The sequence below is a fragment of the Limulus polyphemus genome, unplaced genomic scaffold (assembly GCF_000517525.1).
Source record: "Limulus polyphemus unplaced genomic scaffold, Limulus_polyphemus-2.1.2 Scaffold1242, whole genome shotgun sequence".
Classification (NCBI taxonomy): Eukaryota; Metazoa; Arthropoda; class Merostomata; order Xiphosura; family Limulidae; genus Limulus; species Limulus polyphemus.
The window spans coordinates 80,246-93,520 of NW_013666852.1; the positions used below are offsets into that span (position 1 = coordinate 80,246).

Genomic DNA, 13,275 nt, shown 5'->3' on the forward strand with positions numbered 1-13,275 from the left:
TAACAAAATCTGCATACTTAAATATGTATACACTATAAGATGATCAGAGAGACTTTGTATGAAAAGGTAACCGCCAAAGCAGTGGTGGTAGGGGTGCTTTCTTTTACCCACTTTCAACAACCACCTCTTAATGTATTTGCACAGTTTTTCACGTTATTAATTAATTCATGGTCATTGGCCACAGAAGTGTCTTACAAGTCGAAGTTGAGAGGCCACAGGTCAAAGTAGGAAGTGGGTATAACTCAAGAAACGGCTCTTCATGTCAACCTTAAGGTGGCTGTTGGAGTAGAAACTTCAGCTGAGTTTGTATATTATTGGAAAAGTGGTGACAACTTGTTTCATTACATTCCTCCGTAGACAGTGCTAATGCACTCTCTAAGATATTTAAGACGTTTATGTGCTCTCCTTCCAGACTGTGTGTATGTTGTGTTATGGTAAATTTAATAAAGTTTTTTTGTGTGTGTCTCAGGATGTGGCACCATCATGAATGTAATTCACGTTAACTTATGTCAATTATAATAAATACTCAATAACAGCAATAATGGGGTGGAGAAAACCCTCCACTAGCGTGCCCCTTGTTTGAAACTATCATCCCATAAAGTTTGGTTGAGATTGACCTTGCGACTTAGGAGTAGTTAGATAACGGACAGACAAACAAACAGACACATAGATTTTTGTTTGAAGATGTAAAGACATATCTGTTGCTAATTTATTTCAACGTCTAGGAAAAACTGTGAAATTCGGGTAATCTATATAACTGTGAAAGTTAACTTCATCTGTTAACTAAAGTTTGATATTTTTCGGGTTTCAGTAATTTTGCTGATTAGATGTAGAGTCATTTTTAGATACTGAATTATGATTTGTAGGTTTTCTATATAATCTATCTTGCTTACAATTGCTGTGCAGTTTCTTGTATCGTGAACTGCTATTCGATGGAAGATATGATGTTGATGGTCGAAAGATTACTAAGAGTTATAGCGAAATTAAGACTGGTAGATAAACTAGTTCTGTGTATGTGATAAAGATCGAAAACTTAAGTTTTTGTGGTCCATTATTTATAGTTCTAGTGTAAAATATAAGCTTGTTCAGTTTATATATATATCTTTCATCTTAAATTTTGTCATAGGATTTATTAATCCTCACCACCTACAGTTGAACATATACATGGTCATCACTACCTCCAACTTCAGTCATAGCCTTCCACATGTAAATGGCTGACATTATTGACAACTTTCTCTTTAATGATTTTCATATTTATACATAATATATGTATATAAATATATAAATTTGATATATGTAGAATATACAGGATTATTTTTGTAGCACTCTAATATCTTTAAATTATGTGCGGGACGAAGGGAAATTGCTTAATTTCGAAAATAAAACCCGGGTATTAAAGCCCAAAACCCGACCGAGAAAGAAAATCAAAGTCAAAGTTGTCATAATCATGAAACGAATTTTGGGTGGAACCACGAGCGGTCAGAGATAAGAAAACAGTTTCTCTAAGCTGTATGACGTATATTTGTTGGTTAGCATAGTCATGTGATAAAGTTCCATCTTATCTACTTGTTTCTACATTTGAGTAAGCATATCTGGAATGTATTGTGTTAGGTCGTCATTCATTCTGTGTAGCCTTGTGAGAGTGATTACCCAGAGGTTACTAATGTGAAGCTGTCGTATCGGTTGAGCGTAGGTTGGTGTAATTTGATGTGAAGGGATTCTTTAATTTTTCTGATTTCATATTGGTGTGCTGTTTCTGGAATTTGATGTTGGTCTCAGTTCATGATATGGCTTATTTTGAAATTTTGTTCTGCTAATGCTGATTTTTACGAATGCATCGGTCTACTTGTGTCCTTCCAATACAAGCAAAAAGCACGGCCCCTTTGAAAGCAGGAAAAAATGCTTGTCACCTACACGATACTTGTAGACAGGCCAAGAATGCTTTGATACAAGGACGTTTTCTCCCAGTTAGCGATGTGACCGTGTCCAATACTTGGAGGAGCAACAGGACAGGCATAATGATCGTTAGAAGTAGCTTTCTTCATATTCAGGTGAAAACCGCCATTCACAAAGTGTAACCCTTTCTGTTGAATAAAACTTTGTTGTCATAATTGCTGTTCCCCATTAACTAAATCGTTATTACTGCATTAGTTTGGGATAAGCGAAATAATATATATATATATATATATATATATACACAATTTTTGTATCTCATTGATGTTCTGCTTTAAAATGCATGATATTTAACTGCATTTAAGCTTTGAATTTGTATACTTTTTATAAAAATGAAAGTATTTAATGCCATATACAATTCTTGTTATAACATGTTATTGTTGTTAAATTGTCCGCAACAAAAAATAAAGATTGTGGGCATTTGGTATCTTACACCATAACAGTTTAAGTGACACATAGGCTAAACGGCTAGGTTCAGGTATAATCTTTCCTAATTTAAAGCTAGTAAATAGACGGTGGTCAACCAGTGACAAGTACCCACCGGCTGTGATGACATGGCTCTCACTTTTATAACGCACCTACAACTAGAAGTGTGGGAGAGTGTATTCAGCAACATGTCACACCTTGAATTTTAGACCTTCTGATCCGCAGTCTGGAATGTAATTACTATGTATATTATTTTAGTATTTGTTCTATGATTCCACATTTAGTGGGATTAAAGATGAGAAATTACACGACTTGTTTTGAGCAGATTATTCGAACAAGCATAGAAAGATTAAAAATAAAAGTTCTAACCATTGAATAATTAATTATGTATAACCTTAAAAACCAGATGATTGGTATTTTTTTTTTTTTCAAAACAAGAAATAACTAGCAGGTGTTAATTGGTCATAATCACAAGTATATAGTGACGTAACGATAAGGTACCTTTTTGCTCGAAAATTAACAAAGGATTCTTTATTTTAGATAATAACACCCATAAATAAACAATAATAACCACACATGTACGAAAAATTAACAGCTGTCACACACATATTATGAGCCACAATTTCAAAATCCATTTATCTTGGTTATTTATCAGTGATTTAATAACACCCAAAATTTGCATGTACATATTATGTAGATAGATACTGATTAGTTATTAATTGGGACTCCGTACCACCACATGAACATTATAGTTCGCATAGGATGATCATTTGATGTGTCAGGTGATTGAACCCTTTAAGTGCAGAAATGTTGTCAGCCATACCATTGGTAAGATGTAAGATAATGAGTAAGATCAAGGTTCTCTCCAACTTACAAAGAAACATCACAGTAGCTGCCTATCCAGGAGAAGCGTCATCATCAAATACCATTTATTTGAAAGGCTATTCAGAGATATCTCTCACAAAGGTCAATAGTTGTAATTAAAATAAAGTATAACTAGAACTAGGAAACTGATAACAGACCAAAGGAAAAGACAAATGGGTATGCTCGTCAGGTGCAAAATATATCATAGTGTGTCTAGATCAATTCTTTCTGCAGTATGTGGTCAGGGTTCCATTATCTTAAGCTGTACCACACCACACAAAAACAAAACGTCGTAAGGATGCCGACAACACTCCAGAAACAGATAATTTCAGATGCAACCACAAAAACGAAACCTAGTTGCAGTGGAAAGTAAATAGTTGTGTAGGTCTGATAAGTCTTGTTTCACCATTTTCTCTCTCTATATACCAATGAAGAATGAAATACGGAAAAAGAACCAAAGGCACTTGACTCTGTTTGTGTTAGTCTAACAGTGCAGGTTCTCAAGGTAATGTAATGGTCTGAAGATCGTTCTCTGGTATGAGTAAGGTTCTTTGATTCCTTTTGAAGGCCGAATAATCTGTAAATTGCACTTAAATATTCTTACCGATTATGACCGACTACCCTTAAATACTAAGATTTCATCTAATATTTAAGTTGAGCTACCTTTCGCCCCAATAATATTCTGGCCCAGATTCTACAAGATGCCGTAAATCATCTAGTTTGATTGTACCCCAACTGCCGAGACGTGTGATCTGCAATTGGTACACAGAAAGTCTAAGATGATAGCCGCATATAAATGGAATGTTCTAAAATATGTAAGAGATTTTATAATAAAATACCCAATTAACGTTTGTGTACATATTTATAGAATGTACTTGTTTATGTTGTTAATTATATATCCACATTACACAATTGTTATTCAGTTTGCACTGATTTTCGTTCTGGGTTTAGACTTTCTAAAGTAAACATTAATGTAACGATAACCCTGTAATATTAAATGCATTATTATGTTTTATCATGACATCTTATTGCTTTAATTTTAACACTATTAATAAGGAAACAAATCATCCTAAAAACACAAATTTAATTCGACCTACTCTGTACTCTAAATATGATTCATATTAATTAAGTATATTGTTTTTAATATCTGGACCTTTTACCTTAATAACAATATAGATCTGAAGAGAAGGCATATAAATACATGGTTGCTTTATTAACTGCAACATAAAATAACTATATAATGAAACACATAACACGGCCCAACGCTGTGAAACGAGATATTCTTTTGAACAATGGCTTACCCTATTCAAATAATGCAAAACGTCATAAATTTCAAATGTTTCTATATAACTAACTTACTATAATTTCAAAATAAAGCGCTTCCGTTTTTCCAACATTGATTATCTTTATAGCTTGCCGGGCTGTCTCATTGACATGGCATTCCAGCAACACCGTCGACTGTCCGGATTTTTCAAGACTGGGCTATGAGTATGAAGGAAAAAAATTCTGAAAATCAACTATGAAAATCTAGATACTTATGCATATATATATATATATATATATAATAAATAAAACCACATATCATACAATGGTTTATCATTATTGAATTAACAGATCACAAACATCCGTATAAAGTTTCTAGTGAATACAGTCGGCACTATTTACATTAATAATGTATTTACTTTTGTACCCGAAAGTTTGTTGATAACGGCAAAAAAAGTGAAGACTTTATACAATATTACATACTGTAAAAATACCTAACAATTCAAACTTTACACTAAATCTAGGGATATGTTTCAAGTTTTAAAACTATAAATACGAATTTTTATCATAATATACTTGTTGACTTATCTACATATAGTCACCAATTAAAACACGTTTAGAAAAAAAAAAGCCTAACCAAGAAAATTAAACACTAAACTAATATACTGAAATAATATCTCATTTAAAGTGTACAAATGACAGCTCGTTATAGTCTCTACTCTTATAAATCTAGATAATGTCTATGTTTGTATTTGTTAAGTACTTATAAAGTTTAAGGTGATTCATGATTAAAAACAACAGTAAAATAACATTTAGAAGAGTTATATTGGTTGTTGTAAATTTAATGGAATAAAATATAGAACGAGTAGATAAATACAAACAAAACGATGAGCCAAATATATATATAAATCTTTTAAAACATAATAGGATAACAATAACTTGGTACCAAACTATGTTTACATTTTATAATGTTAAAATGTTTGTTTGTTTTGTTTTGGAATTTCGCGCAAAGCTACACAAGGGCTATCTGCGCTAGACGTCCCTAATTTAGCAGTGTAAGACTAGAGGGAAGGCAGCTAGTCATCACCACCCACCGCCAACTCTTGGGCTACTGTTTTACCAACGAATAGTGGGATTGACCGTCACATTATAACACCCCCACGGCTGAAAGGGCGAGCATGTTTGGTGGGATGCGGATTCGAACCCGCGATCCTCAGATCGTGAGTCGAGCGCCTTATCCACCTGGCCATGTTAAAATGAATTTCCATTAACAATCACTTGGAAACACAATAATACTAGTGTTATATTATAGCTTTAAAATATTAAAAAACCGAAAACGTCTTTGTGACCTTGAAATGGTGGTTTTCTATATCCTGCTAAACTGAGTTGATGGAAATTATTTTTACAATTCTGAAGATGTAATAATATGAAGTACAACAGTCCCAGGAAATGTTCCAGAGCATAGTAAACTGACCATAGAGTTTGTCTACCTTAAATTACGTGTCCCCCTAAAAAAAAAAAATCGTATGCAGAAACCTTCCTGCACTCAGTTTACATCTGTCGGCTGTTTTCTAAAACAATATTTAAAATTTAACCCCATATACACTGTAAAACATTTTCTAGGCCACAGTATTTTGATAAGACTATGAGTTTCTATCTTGCTAGAGTTTTACAATCTGTTACTTTGAGGCAGCATTCTCTGCATTTCGTTGCATCATCCAATAGCTTTAGCTTTCGTCTTCGATAAACAAATGAAAACTTAATTGAACTAGAATACAATAGGTCAGTTATATTTCACAAAACCCTACTGGTACATGGGTAATTCACAATGTCAACGAGGGGTGTGCACAACGGGAGACAAGCTAAGGCACACCCTTCCCCCCAATAACTTTATGCATTCGGATTCGGTCATTCTGATGAGTGCAATACTAATTGTTTCTATGATTTCTGTGCGTGTTTTCGTATGGTTCATATATGTGTGTGTGTGTGAGTGGGTGTTTAATGAGCCTCTGCCCCCAGTAGCGATCAAACGTAAGTTCCTAAGCATAGCCCAGCTGTCAAATAGTGAAAAAGTGTTTTCTTGTGACACGTAGTAGAAATAATTAAGGGGGTTTTTCATTTACTTCTCCATTAGACTTTTCAGCAAGCATATTTGCCAGATCCTAGATGTACTTCCCCGAAAGTGTTCTATTTCAAGACTAACTAAATCCAAAATTAAGAGTAACAAATACTTTTATTTCATGCTTTTAAAATTTCATATATCATGCATGCTCTTTTGTAGTCTACAGAGTGCATAATTCTTTTCATGATTCATGGCATGCGCACGTTTTATTGACGTCCCGACAGTAAAAATTGCAACGTTAAGCATCCCTTATGTGTCGTCATTTTAGTGTCTACAGACTGACTGACAGATAACACACAACTGTATAGTGAAGTGAATTGTTAAAGCCATTCTGGGAAAAGATATCAGTTTTTGAAGTATTGAATTTCAAAGTGATCTGAATCTGTGTGGTTTTTAATTTGGAAATGCCCTTAAAAGTTTTATTTATTAATGTTTATACGTACGAAAAATAGTCCATGTTATTTTAATGAAGGACACTATGATACCAGAACCAGATGTTTAGAATTAAGTGAATTGTTGAATCATTGAAAACATTTTAATTATTTTGTATGGAAAGCTATCACTATAATAAGTATTTTATATTATTCAAAAGTTGGAGTTCAGCACGTCTGCTTGTGTAACTATTTCCGCTCATCAACTGATATCAACTTTACTAAGTCTTTTAACTCCAAAGCCAAATGAAGGGTATCTAGCAGCCTATAGCTATCACTGTGTCGCAACCTTATGTACATCCAGTGTATAAATGTATAAATTAGTAACGAGCTCGTGAGTTTAATATATTCTTGTTAATTTTTTATATATTCCACCAGTCTAGTCTTATGCGAACTAGGGAAGAAGGTTTCATGTTTAGCCGTATTTTTCTAGAACTATATACTTTTCGTGAAGTAAAAATTAAATGAGTTGAAAAAAAATTTAAATGGGTGAAAGGACAAAGATTGGAATCTTTTATCCATGTTGCTTTTTCATCGTCGAATTCTTTAAAGTGAACATACAACTGACTAGCTCGCTGCACACCACTGTATCCAGCTCAATATGCAACTCTGATCTCTAGTCGTTCCTTTGGTCAAGTGAGCTGGGAAGATTATGCACACCCTGGACCTTTACCTCCTTCCTTGGCTGTTGGTTTAGTTCTTGATTGTCTACTAGGGTTTTTTTTCTTCTTAATCTGTTTTGTATTTTAGGTAATTTTTATGTCAGTTAGAGATATGCCAAAAGCCTTGAACTAATTATTTTTTCTAGTAGTTTACCAATACAGTTCGTTAGGCTGATTGGTCTATAGATTTCTGGTTTATTTGCTGGCTTTCCTTCTTTGAGAAACATTACTACGTCCGCTAGCTTTCAAGCAGTTGGTATGTAACATGATTGTAGGAATATATTAAATATAGCAGATAGATGGTTGTACAGTCTTGGTGTGCCTTTTTAAATAAATATATATCGTATTTTGTCATTTCCTGGAGCCTTCTTTTTTGTGTTTTTAAGGAAGTCTTGTATTCCTGGTACTGTTACTGGTTTAATGAATTGTTTTTGTCAGGTTTTATTGGGCCGCAATTCCTTACAGTAGGTGTGTGTGACTTCTTGGCAATAAGTTTCAAGAATAAATAAACGGCACACAGTCCAACTGTTTTAAAATAATATATTAAAACAAGTCAAACGTATATACCAATTTTCGTTACAAAGTTGATCACCACAGTTGAATCCAGAGCTTTAAATTATTTTATTTTTCATCAAAATTCCACATAGGCTGGTTCAGTTACCTTAGAACCCAACTGACAAGACGAATTAATCTTCTCTACTCTGTTATTAAAATATAATCTGCGATTATTACACTTTAGAAGTCGCCACTATGCACTCTTTATGCGTAAACTAACGATCACCCGGTCTACATATATCTCTGTCTCTTTTTCTTTCTAATTTTCCAACACACACAAACACATATATATATATATACTCTTGAGAGCATTCTACAGCTTTCTATACACTACTAGATATCGCATGATGCAACGATACTCTATTAAAGCAACAAATAATTCATAAACAGTTATGTAAGCAAACTTGCCAAAATTATCGCTTCTAAAAATAACTTACTTTAATGCTTGCACTATACAAACTAAATAACACTCTCATGTGAAACTTAAAATTAAAAGTCATGTACATCTAACAATAAACCCGTCTTCATAAAAAATATTTAAAATATTTCTATATTATATACAAAGATTGTTTCTCAATTCATGCGCAACGTCTACTCATACAGTCTCTTGGTGGTCTCAATGCGGAACCAATAGTTCTGGAGATACAAAGCCATGCACTGTCCATTTTGCACCTCTGGATGCATGGAAGGGATTGTTGGTCCATCTGGATGATGCACTACTTTCCTAAGAGGTAGTTCTGAAACTTCCAGATGACAAATATGATGTCCAGTCACTCTGTTTGATCACAGAGTGGTTCTTCTTAATACTCAACAGCTTTTTTCTTATGTACATTACTAGAAAAAGTTCATCTTCAAGTTTTTCTAGGAATACTACTCCAATTCCAACGTCTGAAATATTGGCTTGAACGATAAAAGGTTTGTTAATGTCTGGAATTCTAAGGATTGATGAACCTCCTAACATGTTCTTTAACTTCTGGAATGCCATCTGCTGTGGTTGTTTTCACTTCACCTTGTTGGGTAGGCCTTTCTTGGTCAGATCAGTTAGTGGTGCAGTAACCTCAGAATAGTTTGGTGCATCTGGTATGTGTGATACCTTCTCTTTTTCAGTGGTAATCTGTCGGTTTCTCACCTTGAATCCAACAAAGTCCAGCACAGAATAGTTAATGTAGCACTTAGATGGTCTGATGAGCAGACCTGCTGCCCTCTCTCACCCGAAGAACTCTATGAGTTTCTACAAGTGATTTTCCTAACTGGCTGTGTGGGTCAAAATGTCTAATGTTTGATGTTTGTAGTTTTATGCAATATCTTCCTCATCATGATGGTGAATGTCACTGTTGAGTTGACTAATCCAAATGGTATTCTCTTGAACTGGTAACATACATATGGTGTCACAAAGGCTGTCTTCTCTTTTGATTCTGTCCCCAATGGGATCTGCCAATAACTTTTACTGTGGTCGAGCTTCGTAAAGAATTTGGCCCTGTCTAGTTTCACCATAATGGCCTCTGGGTTGCCCATAGGTTCAGAGTCGAACTTCGCCACGAGGTTCAGCTTTTATGCAGAAGCAGTTTGTGTCATCCCTCTTCTTCATGATTACCAATCCTGGCTTCTAACATTACCTCGACTTCTTGCTTGACCAGGTATCTCATCACATAGGGCATCTGGTAGGGCTTCAATCTGGGTGTAGTCTCGATCTTGTGTTTCACAAGGTCTATCTTGCCTGAACTATCTCTGAAGATATCTGCATATTATATCTGACATATTATATCTTGTAGCTCTTTCTTCTGCTTGCGAGTTAGTTCTTCACTAATGTTTACATCTTTTTATGTCTCATCTCCACTCAGTGGTCTTGGGTCTAGTAGGTCTTCATCTTCTATGACAAAGTCACTGTATTCTGATTTTACATCTATGACACCTGCCATGTCCATCTGTGCCTCAATAGCAGCACCCATTAGGTCTTCTTCCCTCTTAAAGTACTCCTTCAACAGATTGGTGTGGTAGATCATGGTATTTCCATCCACTTTCACATTATATCCTATTCTGTTGACCAGTTTCTGCACTTCAAAAGGTCCTTTCCACTGCAGGGTGAGTTTGTTGTTGTCTGTGGGTAGCAGAACTAACACCTTGAAACATAGATCCTTGGCCTTCTTGTCATAGAAGTATTTTTGGGTGTTTTGAGCTGCATACAAGCTCTCTCGAGCGAGTTGACAGATCTCCTCCAGTCAGTCTCTAGGGTTTAACACATACTGGTATGAGTTCCTCACTTCTGACTCTCCTTCTCCTGTCCAAGTTTTTAAATATTTGGATTAGAACTCGTACTGTTCTTCTGTACTGTAACTTGAAAGATAGAAATCCTATAATCGATTGTGGGACTTCTTGGTAAGTAAATAATGCTGCTTGCAGGTACCTGTCCCAGCCACGTGGTTTCTCTTGGCACATCTTCTTCAGCATACTCTTTAAGACTCTATTGACTCTCTCACAAAATCTATTACATCTGTCGTTGTTTGCACACCTCTTGCATCAGTTTTTAGGTTAACTGGGTTCCTCTGTCACCCAAGAACACTTTCAGGAGGGCTTTTGCTACTCTCTCTGTCTCTATCTTCGGTTATGCTATGGCTTCTGGGTAACATGTTGCACAGTCAACTACTGTCAGCACATACCAGTTTCCCTTGTTAGACACAGGTGCTATTAGTCCAATCAGGTTCACAGCTCCTCTGCTGAATGGCTCTTCCATGAGAGACATCTCACCCAGTGGCACCTTCACTACCTTCCCTCTATTTATTGTCTTCTTGCAGATGTAAAGTGGCCTGCAGAATCTGGTCACATCTCCAATGATCCCCGGCCAATAGAGGTTACTGGTGATTCTGTCTGCCATCTTCTTCGCTCCTAGACGTCCTTCCACATTCGATTCGTGGGCCTGCTTCATTACTTGTGTTCAATATTCTGTTGGTACTATTATCTGTTTAACTTCCCCAGTAGAACTACCTTTGTACATCTGGTACAGCACTCCCGTTTGATCCTCTATTTTGTAAGTCCTCTTCCTTTAGTCTTGTGCTCCCCATTCTCCCTGTCACTGTCCCAAAGTTTCTCACTGAAGGTTCTTTCTTCTGTGCTTCCTTCAGTTCCCATAGACTTACATTACAGGTGTCACTTTTCGAAGAAGGGGCTTGATTTCCTGCTTGCTTTTCTTCTCTTGAGCTCTTGTGGTAATTGTAGAAGCCTCTTCAGTTTCCTTGCTTTTTGAGGTTTGTTGACACTTCTCAATGTTTGTCACACACTCCAATCACTACTGGCACTGTTGAGCGGTTTACTAACTTGAACTGACCATCAATCAGGCATTGCTTAAGTAATAGCACTTCCTTCTTGTGGCGAATCTAACAAGTTGTCTCCATTTTGTTTCTTCTGACAGTATCATTCATGGTGACAGTCATTTTTTTCTTGTTTCTTGCCAGGACTATCTCTGTGGGTAGCTCCAGTTGCTTTATGTTGAAATTTCTGCTGCTGTTTGTAGGTGAGAAATTTGCACTTTCTCGCAATGTGCCCAATTTTATAACAAGCATAGCATCTCTTTCCTTTACGCGGAGTTTTCTGAGGTTGCATTTTGGTGATCAACTTGCACTCACTCACAATGTATCTCACTTTATAACAAGCATGGTGTCTCTTCTCCTTTCTGTCTGTTGACTTTTTGTCACCTTTGGTGGCATCCCGCTTCTGGTCAGCCACTCCTGGATTTGAATTTAACTGTTTATTCCTGGGCTTGTCAGTTATACTCCCCTTGTTCTGCCAGCTTGATCATCTCATCCACGTCTTTTGGTGCACTCTCCTTTAGGAACAGTGGCATGTTATTTGTTCACGTATTAGTAGATCTGCCAGTCTTTCAAAACTATTTTCCCACTTGGCCATGTCAGTCCATCTTGTGACCTATTATTGTAGATGTGCCACAAACTAAAGTACAGTTTCTCCAGTATCAAATTTTACTTCTCTGAATTTCAAGCGAAAACCTTCATTGGTAAGTTCATAACATATCAGCAACGTTACTTTTAACTTGTCATAGTCCATGGCATCTTCTGACATCATGCCTGCATACACCATAGGCCTTTTCCTCTGAGAAGTTGGCTGAGACAGACTACCCAGTTGCCTTTATCCCAGTTCTGACTTTGGGCAAATCTTTCATATCACTCCAGGAAATCATCCATGTCATCTTTCTGTTCATCAAATTTGGGCAGCTTTGGTTAGCTGTCCCTAAACCCATTGTCATTCTTGGGTCCTTCTTCTTTCTGTTGGGTGATCCCAGTTTGTGTTCTTAGTCTCTCTATTTCTAGTCTCTCCTATCTCTCCTTTTCTTCTTTCTCAATTTGTATTGTTATCCCCTCTTCTCTGCCTCTCCTCTTCTTTCTCTGGTTCTTTTGTTGTTGTTCTTTAGCAAACTCTAGTAGATGTAGATCGCTATATTTCAGGTCAGGTCGCTCACTCCTCTCTATCCACTTATTCAAGTCAGTCGAAATGGTTGTGTAGTGTGCTTGTAATATTTTCACCACTACTATAACTGTGCATATATAGGTCTATTTCCCCGCTGTTTACGTCTATTTCTACCACCTCTTACCTCTGTAGCTTCCTGGCTGGTTCGCCACTGTCGGGTTTTATTGGGCCGTGATTCTTTACAGTAGGTGTATGTGACTTGTTGGCGATAAATCTCAACAATAAACAAATGGTACACAAGTCGGGTGTGTATACAAATGTTTCTTACACAGTTGAATCTAGACCCAGACTGTATTGCAATAACAAAGTAGAGAAGAATAATTTATCTTTTCAATTGGGCTTTAAAGTAACTGAAACACACTTTGTGGACTTTGACGAAAAATATAATTATTTAAATTATTTATAAATCTCAACAATAAACAAACGGTACACAAGTCGGGTGTGTATACAAATGTTTCTTACACAGTTGAATCTAGAGCTTTAAATAATTATATTTTTCGTCAAAGTCCACAAAGTGTGTTTC

At 36.0% G+C, this 13,275-nt stretch overlaps 1 protein-coding gene across 6 annotated transcripts in view; it reads right to left on the bottom strand.

Annotated features, from left to right (window-relative positions):
• LOC111086600 overlaps nt 1-13,275 on the bottom strand; it is a 64,050-nt gene that overhangs the window by 37,047 nt on the left and 13,728 nt on the right. For all 6 annotated transcript variants that reach the window (XR_002611348.1, XR_002611347.1, XR_002611346.1 and 3 more), the window contains exon 3: nt 4,603-4,725. Coding sequence is in view for 2 of the 6 variants with exons in the window: in XM_022390086.1 (XP_022245794.1) it covers nt 4,603-4,725 (123 nt within the window). In the remaining 4 variants the exon portion in view is untranslated. The remainder of the gene's footprint in view (nt 1-4,602; nt 4,726-13,275) is intronic.